Genomic DNA, 20,425 nt, shown 5'->3' with positions numbered 1-20,425 from the left:
AAAATGGGTTAGTTTAAGTTATAAGAGTTAATTAGGAATAAGACTAAGCTATATGCCAAGCTTTCATAATTAATAATAAGTATCCATGTCATTTTTTGTGAGCTAGCTGCCCAAAGAAAAATTCATCTACAAAATCTAATGCATTTTAAATACAGAATTAACGGCCAGTGAATTGGAAAACAAGGCAGAAAGACATGTTACTTACTCTCTTAGAACTGCATACCATATTGGCACTGGCAGCAAGCAATACACATAGTAAGTCCAGGGACAGGCTTGGATCAGCAGGAAGCACACCACTAAGACACCAATAGCTACAAAGCTACATGACAAGAGATGGTGTGGCTTCTGAAAATGAAACAGAACATTCAAACACATCCAAATCCATGAAAACTATTTTCTTCTAATGTTTCTTCAACTAGATTATTAATCAGAATTGTTTCAAAATGAAAAATCCATCATTTGAGGGTGACTGCATATCAGGAAAGAAGCTGGCTATCCTAGAATGGTTATCATAAAGCAATTCTCTCCAGCCATACTTAGTGTCTTCCAAGGGTGCTTAATGTACATTGTACCATTTTGTAACCACTACTTCACACCCTAGAACTCTAGTTCTCAACATTGTTACATTCCCTTAAAAGGGCCCTTTTCCCAGTTCTTGGACTGTGTGTTCCTGACCCTTGCACTCACACCTGGCCCAGAGCACCAAGAGGTTTTGGTAGTTGGTGAAGCTGGCACTAATGACTCACATGTGGGGAATTTCTTATTTAGCAGGTGGTTGAGGACAGTAGATTTAACTCAAGAGGCCAACTGTGTTTAGGAAGGGGGAGAGAGGCTAGTGGGCAGCATGACAGTGCTGTGGATATCGCTCTGTGTAAATAAAGTTCTGATTGGCCAGTGGCCAGGCAGGAAGTATAGGCAGGACAAGAGAGAAGAGAATTCTGGGAAGTAGAAGGCTGGGGTAGAGACACCGCCAGCCACCACCATGAAAAACAACATGTAAAGACACTGGCAAGCCACAAGCCATGTGGCAAAGTATAGACTAACAGAAATGGGTTAATTTAAGATAGAAGTAATAGATAACAAGCAGCCTGCCACGGCCATACAGTTTGTAAGCAATGTAAGTTTCTGTGTGCTTTCTTGGTTGGGTCTGAGCGACTGTGGGACTGGTGGGTAAGAGAGATTTGCCCTGACTGGGCCAGGCAGGAAAACTCTAATTACATATGGCGTCCAACGTGTTGGCAAGAGTTTCCACCTAAAACCTGAGAAAAAAGATTCTAAACAGAGCTAAAAACAGCTTCCTAGTTGTCTCTATCAAGTTAGTGGCAGCCTCCTGGTTTGAGCTACTATGGCGGGTTCCTGGCATGTGCGTCTGACCTGCAGTGTGGCAGGAATGAGGAGTCTACAAGCGGCACTTTACTCCGCTGTGTGGTGGATTTAGCCTTTGCTAGTTAAAAAAAAAAAAAAAAAAAAAAAAGGCTTCTGGGCTATGCACTGCTTTGATAGAACAGCTTCTGATAGTTGATGGTACACATGGCTCCAGACCCAGAGCTGGTGGTAAACTGTACCACCGCCATGTTGGGAGGCTGAGGTGGGCGGAGCCAGCAGCCACAGTGGTGTTTCAGTCTTACAAAGATGGATATTACACAGAAAATATCGTTTGTCTTGTCTTTGGGATTTTTAACTGCAGAAAAAGATTTGATTGTAAAAGCTGTTGAGTTAAACAAATATGTAAATTTTAAAGACACCTTGACTTCAAAATTTGGATGTAAGGATATGTTGCTTTGGAAAAGAGTCTCTGCTTTTGTTTCCACAGAAAGCCAGAGGCTGTGGATTTGTTCCAGATTAAGATACATCAGGTTTGATCAGCCAAGACCACCTGAAAGGTCTCCAATGACACAATGGCCCAGATGATCCAACATCCAGTATGGTTTCAAGGCAACTGGCTCAGAGGTTTACCCTGATGGACTACTCCATAATCCTAAAATTTTCTTTGTATCCCCATAAGATACAGCGCCCCCCTCCAGCAGGAAGTAGTAAGAGAAAGTACGCCCAATTTCCCAAAATTATCAAGCTGGCTTTGGAGATGGAATTGGCTCACTCCTTCTCTAAACCCAGGCATATTGTTAAAAGGAAAGGTTAAGAGATTCTTGTGTCCCAAATCAGAAGAGCCCTCTGATGTGAGACTGAGAAAAACCATTATTTTATTTAAAACAGGTTGATTATAAATGCAATCTCTTTCTAAAGATAAAAAGGGGATATGATATAGATATGATAGGATGAAAGGGTAGATTAATGAACTTACTTCTAAAGAACAACAACTCATTTAAAATGTTTTACATTGGTATAGATTTTAAACTATTGATACAAACTTAAAGTTAATTTTGTTATACTGTGTGTATATTTCTACTCTTGTTTAAGGTATTATGTTTGTACAGCTCATTTAAAATTGTAATGGATAATTAAAAATAGATTAATAATTGATCTTCTATGATAATCATATTCATAGCCATGTTAGTTAAGTCTTCTAGGTATACACAGAGATATTTCAGATAGACGGGTAATCTTCAAACACTTCAAAGGTCTACAGAATATGGCATTTAAAATATTTTTAAAATTTAGACTTTCTGGACAGTGAGACATGTCTGTTCCTGGCAGCACCGATTTACTTCAGAGAGGAGGATGGGCATTGAAGACACTTCATTATAGAGTTTATCTTCACCTTGGCAAAAATAGCCATTTGGACAAGAAACTGTTCTTGCCTGGACTGCTTGATCAACTGGACATGCAGGACCCATAGAAAGGTGACCACTAAACTTTGCTTGACAAAATGGTCCTTCAGGTTCCTGCTTCATAGAGGAAACTGCCAGATATTCTACAGGACACTGAGAGAAGTGACCAAGAGTCTCTAGCCCTGTGGGCTGAAGACAAATGCCCCAACTTTACAAAGGAACATTAGGTGACTGTCCAGGCTGCCAGCTGTCTCTGTCTACCCTGCAAGACTCCTGAAATATGCTTCCATCCTTCTCCCGGTTCTCAGGTAATATTATATCCTTCTGAGGTCTTTGATGTGGTTGAAGTCTAGATAGTTATAATTTCCTCAGTTATGATAAAAAATAAGTTAGATATAAAACCTTAGACTCACAAATATAAGATAGATAGGATATCTTCTTTAATATTGTAACTGTAATTCTTGCTTGATAATTGTTTTGTTATATGTAATTGTACTATGTAAAAGTTAAAACCTTCCTTAAAAAAAAAAAAAGAAAAGGGGAAGTGCTGTGGATATCGCTCTGTGTAAATAAAGTTCTGATTGGCCAGTGGCCAGGCAGGAAGTATAGGCGGGACAAGAGAGAAGAATATTCTGGGAAGTAGAAGGCTGGGGGAGAGACACCGCCAGCCACCACCATGAAAAGCAATATGTAAAGACACTGGTAAGCCACAAGCCATGTGGCAAAGTATAGACTAACAGAAATGGGTTAATTTAAGATAGAAGTAATAGATAACAAGCAGCCTGCCACAGCCATACAGTTTGTAAGCAATGTAAGTTTCTGTGTGTTTACTTGGTTGGGTCTGAGCAACTGTGGGACTGGTGGGTAAGAGAGATTTGCCCTGACTGGGCCAGGCAGGAAAACTCTAATTACATGACAGGATGGAGCTTGAATAGAAAGAAAGTTTATTTCCAAATGAAGAAGAGTTTATTATGTGAACTAGCCACAGAAGCCAGTCAAGATTTTGAAAAATTGTTTCTAACAGGAACTATGTCCAGAGTTCTAAATGAATTATTTACAAACCAACTTTGGGACCATTGCCAGTCTGCAACTGAGAATTGCTTTATGATAACCATTCTAGGATAGCCAGCTTCTTTCCTACAATATGGTATGCAGTTCTTGTTTGGGTGGAATGTTCTGTAGATATCGATTAAGTCCATTTGAGCCATAACATCAGTTAAGACCATTATTCTCTGTTAAGTTTCAATTTGGCCGATCTGTCCAGAGGTGAAAGTAGGGTGTTGAAGTCTCCCACTATTAATGTGTGGGAGCACAGTCAATTAAATACTGGCTGTACTATCAAATTAATAAACATAAAGAACTACCAACTCTGAATTCTTGACACATCAACAAAAATATATCTTCTTTTTTATTGTTCTGAACAGCAAGAGAAAAAAGCAGTCTTTGTCCCAGATCTCAGTCCCCCACACCCTGGCTGGGAGGCTGTTACCAAGTTAGTAAATGTGCCTCAGTTCAGTCTCATCAGAACTTACAGTGCACATTTAGAGGAGAGGATGGCAGTATACATTCAAGGACTCCAGGGAATTCCTAGACACATCTCTCCATTACCAAAACATATGCATTTAAGTGTGTTTCTCTAACATGTAAGAAATAATTCCCTGTATAGCCAACTTCAAAAACACTGAAATAATTAAAATTACTTGGAAGAAATTATTTAAGATGCATTACAGAACTGTAAAATATCAAAATAAAGCAATAATGTTCTTCCCTACATTATAGATGAATAAAATATAAAATGGTAAAAGTTACCACTAGAAATGTTTATAGACTATTATTATTAAAAATATACTGGCAGAATACATTACTTTTTAGAGAATTTAGACACAGTAATAATCATTACAGAGAAGGAAGCAAAGGAAATATAGGTACGATACTCTGCCTGGTAGATGATAGTCAACAATATACTTTAAGATAGGAAAGTGTTTCAAAGCAATAGTCATTTATGTACTGTTATAGTCTCTAGAGCAGTGGTTCTCAACCTGTGGGAAGTGACCCCTTTGAGAGGTAGAAAGACCCTTTCACAAGGGTCATCTAACATAACTGGAAAAAAGATATTTCCATTACAATTCAAACAGTAGCAAAATTAAAGTTATGAAGTTGCAACTAAAATAATTTTATGGTTGGAAGTCACTACAACATGAGGAACTATATTAAAGGGTCATAGCTCTGGGAAGGCTGAGAACCACTGGTGTAGAGGTCTGACCTCTTCCTTTCATTGAAAGCATAGTAAGCTAGACTTGAATCCTTAAAACAAGGTAAAGAAAACATTCTGGAAATTTATGTCAGAAAGTTGAAAGAGAAAGTCAGAGAAGCATAAAATACCATTTTAATTAATATTTTTATTAATTAATAATATTTAAACAATGACTTTGTTGTTTGTCTAGCTCTCAATATGAGATAATGATAAATATAGAGCTTTGGAGTGGTTTGGGTTTTTTTCTGGGTTTTTTTTGAGACAGGGTTTCCTGTGTAGCCCTGGCTGTCCTGGAACTTGCTCTGTGACAAGGATGACCTTGAATTTAGAAATTCACCTGCCTCTGTCTTCCAAGTACTGTGATGAAAGATGTGTGCTACCACACCTGGTTTGAAGTGGGTTTTTTTTAAAGATTTATTTTTAATTAATGTGCATGTGCCTGCATGAATTTATGTGTCATACATAATCAGATGCTTGGAGAGACCAGGAACCACCAGATTCCCTGGAGCTGAAGTTACAGGTGATTGTGAGCCACCTGATTGGGGCTCTAGGAACCAAACTCAGGTCCTCAGCAAGAGCAGTAAACATTCTCAGCCTCTGAGTCATCTCTCCTGACTCTGAAGTAGTTTTCTAATAACCTATTCTAGAAGTATGTGGAATACTTACATTGAGTAGTCATTAAAAAAAAAAAAAAAAAAAAAACAGAAACCAAGCACCATTAAGACTACAGAATAACTTAAATTATTCATATGTATTTCTTTATGCTTCTCTTAAGTTACAGAGCAGTGTTATCTATGTCTCCTCTTAGCCACTGAAAAGACAGATGCAACAAAAAACATAGCCAATACAAAGAAAGCAGAGGAGAGAAACATCAGTTCACTGACCCTTACAATTTACATAATCTACGAACTCATTATACGATTGGTTCAGTTTCTTAGTCCTTATTTCTGGTGACTTTGATATCATCGTCTGAATCTCTGTTACATCTTCTAAACTTACCTTAACTTCCTTCCTAGCACTTCTTGTGAGACTAGAATGAGACTTGAGGATTAACAAAGAAGCATAAGACGTCCATCCCACAAAACCAACTGTAATACTGATGCCCAAAAAGAATCTGTCATAAGTGTGATAATAGGACAGTCCTTTCAATGCGAGATCAATCAGCTCCTCACAGAGGGAGACCTGTGGGGACAAAATATACGTACGTAGTGCTTTCAGTGAAACAATAAAAGCCACATTTCCCAAACCAGAGAAAACTGGCATTCCATAGAACCAACCCACTAAGTATACTGGAGTGAGTAACTACAGATGAGAAGATAGGAACAGATTTCAACTGTGAGAATCTTCTTGTAAACCATGAAAAAAAAAAAAAAATCTCAAAATAAAATGCATTTTTCAATTTGTGAAGATAGGGCATTTTAATGGAAACTGTCTGTGATCTGTACAGAGTTTGAAAGTAATTCATTATGCAGAAAGGGTCCTCAGACGACAGGTACAGGAAATGAAGGTTCTCTAATATATATCCCAAATAATGGAAATGCCTATATGTATATGCATATGTAAGCACATGTGCATATGCATTATATTTTACTTTCATATTATATTATGCAAATCTACTATAAAACATCACCAAAATAACAGTATTTATAAGAGAAGAATAATTTAGTGAGCTGGGGATGTAGTTTAGTGGTACAGTGCTTGCCTAGCATATGAGAGGCCCGGGGTGCAGATACTACCAGGGAAATAGTATAAAAATTAAAATCATAATTAAAAAATTATAAATATACAGATTAGTATATTTAGGCATTTTTTTTTAAAAATAGAAGAATTTTTAGTGAGGCATGGTGACACATGTCTGTAATTTCAACTGCTTTAGAGGCTGGGGTAGGAGAGTTGTAAATTTGAGAATAGCCTCAGCAATCGTGCAATTCTCTGTCTAAAATAATAATAATAATAATAATAATAATAATAATAATAATAAGTAAAGAAATTAAACAAATAAAATAGGGCTGGGGATGCAGCTCAGTGGTAGACTGCTTACTTGGCATGCACAAGACCCTATGTTCAACCCCCTGTAATGGAAACACAATACAATACAACACAACACAGCAAACAGTGGGTAGAGGCAGTTTGAGTCAAAGCTTTGTTAGGAATGTGGTGGAGTAAATGGCTCTGCACCCTCATAAGAGGAAGGTGGTTACTTGAAATTTGTGTTTTCATTAAAAAAAGAAATAGCAATACAGTTCCTTTCTAAAGCCAAACTAGAAAGCTGCAATCACGGGTTGTCTGAAGTAAGGAGAAGCATGTCTGAGGCTAAAGGCCCTCCTCGGTGAACCCCTCAACCTGCCTGATGTGCTCCCCACACAGCTAACCCTGACCTTAAGTGCCAATGTACTTACTGCTTCATCAAATTTTTCTTGTTTTATGTAAGACCTTGCTTTCCTTAAAGTATCCAGCTGTTGAGAATCAGAGAGCAACCTACAAAGAGAAAAAACAGTCTGAATGTTTCCTCAGCTGGTTTCTATCATTTCTTGCTTTTTATTGTTATGTGAAAATAAGACTAAAAATTGAGAAAACAAAACCAAATAAAAATGGAAAAGAAAGGAAGCATTAAGTTAAACTGTACTGTTACTGCTATCTGAATGCCTCCAAGAAAGAGATTATTGTTAAACTTAGTGTTCTTGAGCCCAGATTTCCTTTTATTTTTATATTTTCTGGTAATTCTAGGAATCAGACACAAAGCCTTGGACATGATGGCAAGTGCCCCACGGATACTCCAACCCCTGACAAAGCTTCCAACACCAACTATATTTATGAAAACTATATAAAACACCATTCCAAAGAAATTTAAGGCCAAAACAAAGAAATTCTGATTAAGTCAAGGTGGTTAATAGACCACCGAGTTCCATCACCAAGCCTTCCTGTGTGTGTACTACACACAAAGATAAGAGTAGCAGGGTAACTCATCAAGTGTGCTTTTTATATCTGACCAAAACAGGGCCTAAGGATCCACATTAAAGAAGTGCTCCAGAGCCTAACCAACAATGGGAGTTAATTAATAATCTGAACCTATTCAGCATTCTTACACTACAATGTGTTCAGAGAAATACTAAGCATAGAGAATAACCCAAAACTATATAAACCCAAAGGAATTATTAACATTTTAGAATAAAGAAAGCAACAAATATCATCAGAACAATTATCTTTTTATGTCTTTATGAAAGGAATAAGTATGTCTAAATGCAAATTTGAACATATTCTGCTGAACTAAGCTTACATTCCTAAAGGGAGTGCCATCAAATCTTAACAATGCACAAAATGTTACTGATGGCATTGGAAGCTGTGTGATACATGGCAAAGCCTAGGACAACTGTATATGGTTCAACACATCATAATCTCTTGTCTTCTTTCTAGTTACTGGCTCCCCACCTCTGATGAGACTTAACTTTGATGAGAAGTAATTCTTTCATATAACTTAAGGTGGGATGGTCTGAAATTTATTTTAGAACTTGAGACACTTCTCTAAAAAATATTCTTAATTCCAAACCTTGTATGATTTCCCAAAAAATTCATGAACCACAGAAGACTACCTATGAACTTTCTTTCATTCTATAGGAAACACTAATTAAGAATCGGTGTTGAGGGGCTGGAGAACTATGACTCAGTGGCTAAGAACACTGGCTGCTCTCTCAGAAGACCTAAGTTCAGATCTAGCATCCAAGTTAGATGGCTCACAACTGCCTGTAACTGTGTCCTCCATGGGCATTGCGCGCACCACACACACACACACACACACACACACACACACACACACACACACACATCAGGAGAATCCACCATCCTCCCATGTTCACTCTCCAAAGAATTTACTTAGATTTGTAAGAAAAGGTGTCAAGAGGTGGGCTGGTGGGGAAGGCTGAGGGGAGTGGGAGGAAGGATGAGAGGAGGGTCTGTGGTTGGTATGTGGAATGAATAAAAACCTTAACTAAAAAAAAGAATATCAAAAAGGAAGGTCAAGTGTCTTATCTTATTGCAGAACCATTTTAGTTAATAAATTTATAAATTGACAAAAATAAAAGGAAAGGTGTCAAAGGCAAGAATATAAAGAAAACGAAACAGTTACTTCAAAATGTTGCTTTGGTCCTTTCCCTAAGCTTTAGAACACCAAACATTTGGAATGATTTCCTGGAAGCCTTAAAAATTGAATTACTGAGCCAAGGGCACAGGCATTTTTGTTGAGGGCTGTATCTAAACTGAACTTGCTAAATAAACGCCTTATTGCTGACCTCCTCTCCCTCACTCTGACCTACTCTGATCCTGAATGCTGACTGCATCCACCAACTTCCTTACAACTGATACAGCTTCTTTTATCTACTTCATCAGTTCTAAGCTCCCTAAACTACTTCGATTCCTCGATTCCTCATGATCACTCACACACACACACACACACACACACACACACACACACACACACACACAGTTCATTTGTCATCTGCATTGCATTCACATCTGAGTTCTTGTCCATGAAGATCTTTATGCTATCAAAAATCAAATCTTTATGGCCCATTCCAAATCTTTCCTCATATCATTACCACTTTACTGTGGGTTAATAATCAGTTTATTCACATTCAATTACATTTTAACCTCATGTGGGCCAACATAATGTCTTATACTTCCATTAATTTTTACAATAACACTTAGCAAAGTGCTAAGTACACAGAATGAATCAGTAAATCTTAATGTGTAAAAATTCTATCAAAGAATATGTTGTAGTAGCACATGCCTGTAGCTCTCGGGGGCAAAGATCTCAGGTTTAGAACCAGCCTCAGACTTCAGACAAGAATGAGCCACAGAGTGAAACTCAGGCATATTTGTTTGTTTTGTTTTACTTATAAGCTATTAAAATGCTGTAGGCCTATCAGTAGGAAAAAATAAAAGAATGATATAGTTATATTATCATCCTAAAAATACTAAGGATTTGCAGTAAAAAAAAAAAAAAAAAAAAAAAAAAACGATGAAAATTACGAAGAATGAGAGAAAGATTTTGAAGAAGTATTTGTGCTTCAATATATAGCACATGAGAGACACTCAGTAAGAAAACAGGAGCCAGGGGATGACAACATATGTTTAGACATATCAAAAGTGTGTGCCATGTTCATGCCACGGTTCAGCATGACAGGATTTAGAATCATCTGAGACTGCAGTTCTCAACCTGTGGGTCAGGATCCCTTTAAAGGTCCCATTTAAGATATCCTGCATATCAGATACTTCATTACGATTCATAACTAGCAAAATTGCAGTTATGAAGTAGTAACAAAATAATGTTATGGTTGGGGATCACCACAATGTGAGTAGTAAAGAGCCACAGCATTAGGAAGGTTGAGAACCACTGATCTAAGAAATACCCTCTGGGTGTTTCCAGAGAGTATTAGCTGATGGGGGGCTCTTCCCTCAGAGTGTGTGGTACCTTCCAATGAATGTCAGAGACACCTGCCTTTGCTTTTTATTTTTCAGGAACTGCGTCTATCACTGTTGCCACTGCGGCCCTCCACTCAGTCAAGCTCCAGCTTCTACCACACACCTCTTCCTTCTACCACACAAACTCCCTTCTACTCTAAGGAGTTTCCAGGCCTTCCTTAGGGACTGGATTGGAAATGCTGAGACATCCAGTTTGAGGGATTAAGCAGATAAGGGGTCTTTCTGCCTCTCCACCATGTGAACTGTCACGGCTGAGACTCCCTAGCCTACATCCTGTGAGCCAGTCTTTCAAATCCTGTTTAATAGTATGTGCATTAACCTGGTTCTGTTCCTCTAGAGATCTCTACCTACTATACTACAGGATTCATCAAAATTTCAATGTGGTACCATGACAACAAATACTCACAAACTTCACCGATAAAATTCATTTTTCCTCTTGGTTTTCCACCAAGTTGAGAAGAGAGTAAAATATATTTCCTCAGTATTATGTATTTTAAACCTAAAGTCCAAATTATAAGCTATAATATGTTCATCTTTACATTAAAAAGATACACATAATAAAGAAAAACCAACCAGCCAAAGGGGTTTGGATAGACTTAAGAATGCCATAGGTAAATTCAAACAAATGAGGGAAATCTGTAAGCATAAACAAGGACATACATTGGCAAAACACAAATTGGAAATAATTGGAAGAAAAAAAACCAGTATTCAACTCTATAATTTTATTTCCTATTGAAAAAACAATCTAAAGAAACATGGTAAAAACGTAAACTAGTTTGTGGATACCAAAATTTTTGCTATAAACTCTATTCTTTATAGGATATTATTTATATGAACTATCATAATTAAAATAAAAATATCCTGGTAAGTAGAATATATGTATTATGCATATATGCCATATACAGAAAGACATAACAAAATGCAACTTTCCTTAGAGAAAAAGACTAAGATTGGAACACTGGGTGGAAAAAGGAACATTTTTAATATTGGTTCTGTAATTTGAAATGTGTCATATGCAATTTTACTCCTTAACATCTTACTAACAAGATTTAATAACCTTAAAATGTTGAAATTTAACCACAAGTGTAACTCTTAAAACACCTAACATTTCTATTTTGGGGACATGGCAAGAGGCTGAGAGTTTAATGTACAGTTATTGCCAGAAGAATAGCAAAACCTGAGGGGGGCTTCAGCAATCTTATGAGACCAGAGAGACAAAAATTAAAGTTTGTGGCTGCAAATGTAGCCTGGATATCTTTTATTGTAGATTCTTTAAAATAGATCTAGAATGACTTATTTTTTGAGATTTATGTATTTGTATTTTATATGTATGGGAGTTCTGCCTGCATGTATGTCTGTTTACCACACTCGTAATGCCCATAGAGGCCAGAAGAAGGTGGTGACATTCACCCACCCCCCAACTCCCCTGGAAGCAGAGTTGTAGATGGCAAGGTCCATGAGGAGCACATGAGCTTAGCCAGTGCTAAAATGCACATACAGGGTGAGACCTGACTTTCAGGAATCACCAGGAGGAAAGATCTAGATAACTCTCAAGTAGGGCCACAGTGAGGCTGTCCTGCAACAGCAGAAATAAACCAGCAGTCAGCGGCAACTGGAGTTGGGACACAGCCATCACTTTTTGTGCCTCTCTGAACAGAAAGCCTCTCAAATCCAGGCTTCTAAACTCTGGCTCCACCAAAATAAGACAGTAAAACCAAACTCACAAATGGTGTAGTGGCTGGTACTACAAAGAGGTACTCAGTGTGCAAAAAGTCATCAAGCAATAGTTTTATTCCTATGGTTTGGACAACGTACCTCCCCTGAAAGGCCACTGTGTCAAAGACTTGGTTCATATCAACATGGTATCTCTATGAAGTGACTGAATCTTGAGTGTACTAACTTCACCAGTGGGCTAAGCCATTTATAAGCTCTTAAATGAACAGACAATTGGGAGATGGAGGCTAGTTAGACAAAGTAGGTCACTGGAATTATGCTTTTGGGAGATATTTTATCCCCAGGTCCTTAGTAATTCTAATTCTCAAATAGTCTCTCTCCCTCTAGTTGTAGAATATTATTTTAAGGTGTGTTACTTTTGTTTATGCTCTGGAACGTTTAATGATGAAAAGATGTGTTTGATTAGATAAAATTCACCTGTGGCCAGGAAGCTGAGTCAGCAACTAGCTAATAGGAAGTGGTAGGGAGGAGCCAGGTGGAGATGGGCTTTTAAGGAGGGGTGAGGAGAAGGACGAAGGCTTTTTGGAGGACATGATCAAGAGGAGGTGAGCTATGTGCTATTCAGCCTCTCTGAAGAGCAGAATTCCACCTTAACCTTTGCATCTTAAGTTCTTTAGCGGAACAGAGGTTTAGTTAAGTTCCCATCATAGCTTTGTATAGTCAGTGCCTGAGGGAACAGAATTCCCTCCAGCTACAGCCCTTGTGGCCTAACCACCACTGCGCAGAGTTGCAGTTGCTGATTCGGTCAACTATGGCTTAAAAGGCAGCAACAATTAAATAAAAGGACAACACTCTCTCTTGCCTTCCCTCCCTTCCTCTCCTCTTCCCTCCTAGCCACCAAGAGATAAGCATCTTTGCTCCACATGCCAGCCATGAGCTGAACCCTCTGAAACTGTGAGCTAAAACCTTCCCTTCAGTTGTTTCTCTGATGATTTGTCAAAGTGACAGAAAGGCTGACTGACAGAAACTTCTGTAGAGAACAAAGGAAATGGAACCCTTACATACTTCTGATGGGAACTACTACAGTGATTCTTCTGAGTTAACAGCAGACAAAAGACAGGAAGACCTCTATCCCGCCAGATGTGGTGGTGCACTCAGGAGGCAGAGGCAGGCAGCTCTCTGAGAATTCAAGGACAGCCTGGTCCACAGAGTAAGTTCTAGACAGTAAGGCCCTGTCTAAAACAAAATATTATTATCCAGTTTCATTGAAACAGGAGATGAAATTGCCATGAGAAAAATATCCTATCTCTCTATTCCAAAAGGAAAGCATCATTTTTCCCTCACACCAAAGTTTTGGGGTGTACCATCACACCCAGAAAAAAACATGATTCTGACTATGAATGGTAAGTTAAGAACAGGGAAATGTATACAAAAATACATCATTAGATGATTCCTTATCCCTCTAGATACTTCTCAATCAAATTAACTATGTTAGCTCAATCTCAATGCCTTGTCACATTGTCACAATTTACTATTTTTGTCTAATTCAGTATATAATTTGTATTTACTATTCAGGCCCAAGAAGAACAGAACCTTAAAAAAATAGAGGCAATCCTTTTGCTTCCCCTACAGAATATATACTGGCAATCCTAGAATTTGGAGGGCATAGAGGGTCCTGGATTTTAGGTTAGCTTGTGATGCATGGCAAGTCCCATGCTATCCTAAGCTTACATAGCAAATACCTTAAAAAACAAAACATCAGGGAAAAAACCCAAACAATATAAAGCATATTGTATGTAACTGACAAAACCTACACCTAAGGCAAATGTCCAACCGTAGTGAGATACATAAATACATTGCAGGTTCACACATCCTATTCTAACAGTGAAAAACACCAAAGCACTGTAATCAAACACAGTAGATGCTACAATGTAACTGGAAAAAGAAGCCTGCACAAATGAGAATATAGGTGTGGGTTCTTACATGTGAAGTTCTGTTTCTTCTTCTTTAACCTGAGCAGTTTTATCTGAACTGGCTTTGCTGCTTATGAATGAGGTCACCAGTCTCAGTTCTGGATGCAGATGCTATTTCAAGGTATAAGTGTTTTGTATGAAATCACAGCTGTAGAGCTATGAGCTGTACACTTTTCTTTGCACATACTATTTTTACATTTTATCAACTTCCAAGCATGTAAGACAGAGAACAAAGTGTTCATGGAAGGAAAGAGACAGTAAGACACTCTGTTACACACTGTATGTGGGGGCTGACTCAACACAATGCTCCAAGACGATGGAAAGCACAGGTCAGGGTGATTCTGGGGAGAAGGAAAAAGGAGAGAATAACAGCCAAAAGTGTCAATGCCATCTTTTTTTTTCCCTTTTTTTCTTTTATTTTAATTTTTGGCTCTTTGAGACAAAGTTTTTCTGTGTGGGCCTGGCTGTACTGGAATTCATACTATAGACCAAGCTGGCCTCAAACCCAGAGATCCATTTGTTTCTGCCTCATGAGTGCTGAGATTAAAGACATGTGCCACCAAGCTAGGCCCAAGAACTATGGTCTTAAGAAAAGTTCTTACAACAAGTTATGTATGATCAAGGCTTCCTATACCAAAACCTCCTCAGAATTTGCCGATCCATAGAGTTCAAAGGGCCCATTCTAAGCTTCATTACAGCAAAATTTCCAAGCATCTTACTCCAATCTGAACACCAAAGGGTACAATCTAATTGGATTCTTCATTGTTACCCTGAAATATAACATGGATTTATTTTTTAACTTTCTTTTTATTTCTTCTTTGTGTCTTTCACATCATGTCTCTTGATTCCACCCATCTCCCATTCCCTGGCATCTACCCTCTGCCCTTGCAACCTTCCCCAGAAAATAAAATTTAAGAAAATAAAGAAAAAAAAAAAAGGAAGGGAAAATCTCATCATGGAAGCTGCAGTGTGACACAGTGAGTCACACAGTAAACTCCTTTATCCATACATGTTTACAAGCAGGTGTTCACCACAAATAATCATTGGCCTGGTTCAAGGACCCTGGTTTCTGCTACACTACCAAATGCACGTCCCTCACTGGGATTCTTCCTGGACATTCTGTTGCTGTCCTGTATCATGGAGATCCTTCAGCCCTAGGTCCTCACAATGTCCCCCTATCCCGTGCTCCAGCAGATCACAGATGGAGTGGATATTGGGGTGAGCCAACACATAACCCTGGTTCTGGGCCTAGGTAGTTGCAGGGTTAGTCAGCCTGCCAGCTCTTCCCTGTCCTCACCACCAGAGTGAGCTCTCCAGCATTGCCCTGGCTAGTTCACTTCTTGCAATGATGAGCAAGGGCAGGGCCAGTTCTCAGGCTTTCATGCCCTCAGGCTGGGATCTCCCACACCTATACCTTCAGGGCCAGCTCTACTGTGTTGCCCAGACAAGGTATAGGGGCCACTTTCCTGAGTGCTGCAGCTGATGAGGGGCAGGGACAGGTATCCTGCTCTTATGACCTCAGGACGAGGTCTTCCACCTACCTCAGTTGTTAAAGAGATGGGAGAAGGCACCTCTCCCTCGCCCATGCTGCCATATGACAGAGGAGTGATGGAACAGCTCTTCCCATTACATTGGGCCTGGGTCGCCCACACCTCCACCAACAGGGTCATCTCTACTGCACTGCCCAGGCGAGGTGCAGGGTCCACTTCCCCAAGTGTTGCAGCTGGTAAGGAGAAGGGGTCACCCACCCCCCACCATAGGGTGGGGGGTAGCCAAGAGGGCCTTGACCTGCTCTCTCATTCTCACACCCTTAGAGCCAGCTCGCCTATGCCCAGGTGAGGTTTAGGGCCCTCTCCTGAGAACTTCAGCTGGTGAGGGATGAGGACAACAATGTATAGACCTATCCTCTCTGCATTCATCAGAGTCACAGACCAAGTCATGGCCCTTGGCAGCAGCCCAGACATCTGGCCCTGGGTAGCACTAGGTCATCTGCATCAGCCCATCCCTCACTACCCTCACCTCTTCAAATCTTCCCCTCTCCCATATCACCAACCTGTACTCACTCACCATATTGGTGCCTGATTGCCTGGCACCAGAGGCAACAAAAACCTACCAGGCCTAGCCTGGGCAGTTCGTGGGTGAACTTCTTCTTGCCCCAAGTCCAGAGACCTGGGGTGGAGCTTTGCATGTCCTTTAGTACCTGCCATAACATGGATTTATTATTCTTGCATTTTTCCAGGGCTGTGGATGGAACCTAGGGCCTCATGCATCCCTGCCATCTTTTTACTTTTCATTTTGAAACTAGGCCTCACTGAGTTGCTGTCCTTGAACTCACTTTGTAGCTTGGGCAGGCCTTCAACTTTCCATCTTCCTGCCTCAGCCTCCCATATAGCTGTGATTATAGGCCTGTGCCACTAAACTCAGTGGTCACAACTTTTTGGAAGGAATTATATTTGTCTAATGGGATGTCTGGAAATTTTTCAATTCAAAATTCATAGACTATTCATGCTAATTAAATTTCTACTTAACTTCCTAACTGCAATATTCTTATTTCAACAAGTATTGAAATGATGCTCTTAAAGTCCCGCGACAGGTTCTTATCACTTTCCTGCTAAGCAATGAACCTACTTAATACTTCCTAGCCTCTAGGTTGACAGTACAAAGCAGTGATGAGATCTGGAGAGGATTCGAAACACTGGCAAGATCAATAAAAGGGGTAAAAACTAACTTTCCTTTAACAAATGCTAAAGCAGCCACACAATTTAACACAGGGAAGAGAACATTTCAGGAGTAGACATGTGTTCTTAAATGCTAACAAGGGGGAGAAAGACCTTGATCAGACATCCTGATTTTGAAATAAGTTGACATCATTAGCATAATGGTCTATCTTCATTATTAAATTGGCTGAATTTGGAATCATCTAGGAGACTTGAGTGAGGCCATTTGATAGAGAGGGGAGGGGAGGAGAAAGGCGGGAAGAAGACAGACAGAGTCAGACAAAGAGGGAGAGAGAGAACTGGTGGGAGAAGACGCATCTTGAATGTGGGCAGTACTAGTACCATTCTATAGGCTAGAGGCCTGGGCAGGACTGAAAATAAAAAAAGGAGAAAGCCAGCTGAGTAGCAGTGTGCTCTGTTCCCTTCCTGCCATGATATGAACTATTCTGTTCTACTCCACCACATCCTCTCCATCATGATGGATTGAACCTCTCAAACCATGAAGCCAAAATAAATCTTTCCTTCTGTAAATTATTTCTGTCAGGTATTTTGTCCCAGTGACAGCAAAGGTAACTAACATATTTGGCATAAGAATTTTCATTCAGAGATTCAAGTTTTCATTTAAAAAAGCAGGTTGGACTTTGGCATTTAAGAGTTTAAACAACGATACAGACTATATTCCCAGGGGAGACCTTGCCTTGGAGGGGGTGGGAATGGGGAGTGGGTTGGGGGGCAAGGCTGAAGTGTGGGAGGAAAGAAGACAGGGAAATCCGTGGCTGATATATAAAATTAAATTAATTATAAAATAAAAATAAAGAATAAAAAACAAATTCAAACAGAAAAGACTCTAAACAGGTTATGATGTACTTTAAAAAATATATGTAGGTTTGAGAAAGAGAAGGAAAAAAGTACAAGCCATTATAAAAAGAAATAAATACTCAAAAAATTCTTTAAAGAGACAATAATAGTATAAATAAGCTACATAAAAATGAAAAAAAAAGAGTCAGAAGACTGAGTGATGTTAAAGGGTACGCCTGCTGAGTCCAATTCTGCTTCAGGTTCTAGCTGAGAGTCTGAGACAAGTTCAGTTCTCACGAAATGTGATACTGTCTTTAAAAAGTTGGTGTTATAGTTTTAGTTAGTAAATGGGAGGTCCATCAAATAGTGAGAGACAGCTAAAACTAAACTGAATATTTGGTTCCTATGTAGGGTAACAGTTGGGGAAGTGAGACTTCAGGTAATAAAGATTTTCTGAATGTAGACAGTAAAGAAAGGCAGAAGGGCTGGAGGGGAACTACTGTCTGCTGCACATTCAAACACTTCACATTTCAGGGGTTAGAATGCTAGAGCGGTAAAGTCAAGATTTTAAAGACAATTAAAATTCTATTGTCGCAAACTAATCATGAAGCCTAACATGTAAGAGCTTTGTAGATAGATTTAAGTATTTGTTATTTTCCCCTTGGGACTAGGGACAGGCTTCAGTAATAGAGTATCGATCGACCTAGCATGGATGAGGCATTGGGTTTCATTAAGCGCTTCAAAAATTTTTTTTTTGCCATCAAGTTGTGATATAGAACTTGTTGGGGGTTGGAGAGAGAGAGAACTCAGTAGTCAAAAGCACACTGGCTGTTCTTCCAGAGGTTCTGGGTTCAACTCTAAGGACTTGAATTGTGATTTATAACCATCTATAACTCCAGGTCCAGAGAATCGGATGCCCTCTTCCAACCCTGACAGGCATCAGGCATTCAAGCAGGGTAGAGACATAGAAACCCCATACACATATAATAATTTTTAATTAAATTCTTTATCTTCTATCCACCATACTCTGTACCTTCTCTCTCTTTAGAAAACAAACAAGTAGACAAACAAAAACAAACTAGAAAACTTAAAAAAGAAACATACATAAAAGAAAACTGTAGTGGGTAGCCATTCCAGCCTTGGCCTGGAAGTTCCAACCCCCAATGAGGCTTCGGTAACAGTCACGCCTACAAGGCCAGGCTGAGAGAGGACACTGAAGACCCAGGATCGAGATGCTAGAGATCTCTTTGGTGCCTGGAGCCTGGACACTGGAGGTAGACCGAGCAGAGTTCTCCAGAGAACACCGCCGGACTGCACCATACCTTTGCCAGACCCTACAACCTACCTATCCCTTCATTTGTAAGTTACCCCACAAAATAAACCTCCCTTTTAACTACTTGGAGTGGCCTTAATAATTTCACCAATATTTGGCACCCAAAGTGGGGCCCAAAACCATGACCCTGAGATTAAGAGTCTCATGCTCTACTGACTACTGACTGAGCTAGCCCAGCTCTAGGCACCAGAGAGATCCCCTCGCATCTCCATCCTGGGTCTTCAGCGTCCTCTCTCAGCCCCACCTTGTAGGTGTGACCATTACCCAAGCCTCAATGGGGTTGGAACTTCCAGGCCAAGGCTGGAATGGCTACCCACTACATAAAACAATATCTATAAAAGCACAAAATTGGAAACCATATATGCTAGCAAAAGGTCAGTTAGACCAAAAAAAAAAAGCCCAAACAAGCAATTTGAGATTAAAAGTCTACAAAAATACCCCAGAGTTTGTTTTGTGTTGGCCATCTATTACTGGGCATGGAGCCTGTCCTTAAGTGTGTTTAACAGGAAGGGAAACTGTGATCAAAATATATTGTATGAAAAAATTTTTCAAAAAAAAAATCTTAGGGACTGGAGAAATGACTCAACAGTTAAGGGCACATACTGCTATTGAAGAGGATCTGGATATGAGAGGATCTGAGTTCAGTTCCCAGCACATGCATGAGGTACCTCACAGCAATATGTAACTCCGGCTCCAAGGCAATCTGTCACCTCTAGGCAATGTGGGCACCTACACAAATATACACATATACATAATCAAAAACAATAAACATAAACAAAAACTTTATTGACTTATTTTATTGATCACTTGTCCAGAAATAAGACAGCAATGCACAGTGCACATGTAATACAATATGTCACATTATGCTGAACTGCTACTGAGATCCACTTGGAGAAAAATAATTCAATAAGTCACAGAATATCAGCAATCAAAGCCTGATATTCTAGAAAGACCAGGCATGCCACAGAACTGATGCTAATTTATTAACTATATTACAAACACATATAAGACCTAAGACTGCTGAACAGAATACTTAAATTTATTAAATCATCTAATGGCAACCCATTAAAATTAAAAGTACTGAACAAACAAATAATTAAAGGAGCACTGCGATGAGAAGACTGGATTCAAGTTCAGCTCTATACCACACAGCACAGCAAGGAAAGACTGAAGACGATTTCATCCTCCATAGAGTACATAAAACTGGTTCCATCTATGTGATGGCTACTGTAAGATACACTATCAGTAGCTTGGGAGGCATACTCTGAAAGACTACCTTCTAGGGTTCAGGTCAGATGCAACAGCAAAGCAAAGGGAACTTATGATATCTCTAATCTGAGGGTTATGGAAAAACTCACATGCATGCTGTTCCAGGCATGTCTCTTTATTTTTCTGCTTTTCTTCTAATTTTCTTCTCCTAATTATCTATAATTTCTTAGCTAATTCTCTGTTCTAATCCTGCTATTTCT

The 20,425-nt window shown here is 39.3% G+C and overlaps 1 protein-coding gene across 3 annotated transcripts in view; it reads right to left on the bottom strand.

Annotated features, from left to right (window-relative positions):
- Pign (phosphatidylinositol glycan anchor biosynthesis class N) overlaps positions 1–20,425 on the bottom strand; it is a 146,552-nt gene that overhangs the window by 81,487 nt on the left and 44,640 nt on the right. For all 3 annotated transcript variants that reach the window (XM_036202961.1, XM_036202960.1, XM_036202962.1), the window contains 3 exons: positions 7,383–7,461; positions 5,983–6,165; positions 206–345 (listed from right to left, as the gene is read on the bottom strand). In XM_036202961.1, the coding sequence (XP_036058854.1) occupies positions 206–345; positions 5,983–6,165; positions 7,383–7,461 (402 nt within the window). The remainder of the gene's footprint in view (positions 1–205; positions 346–5,982; positions 6,166–7,382; positions 7,462–20,425) is intronic.

Source organism: Onychomys torridus, chromosome 11, assembly GCF_903995425.1.
Source record: "Onychomys torridus chromosome 11, mOncTor1.1, whole genome shotgun sequence".
Classification (NCBI taxonomy): Eukaryota; Metazoa; Chordata; class Mammalia; order Rodentia; family Cricetidae; genus Onychomys; species Onychomys torridus.
Note: the sequence above shows the minus strand (reverse complement) of the source record. Positions and strands in the feature narration are given on the sequence as shown.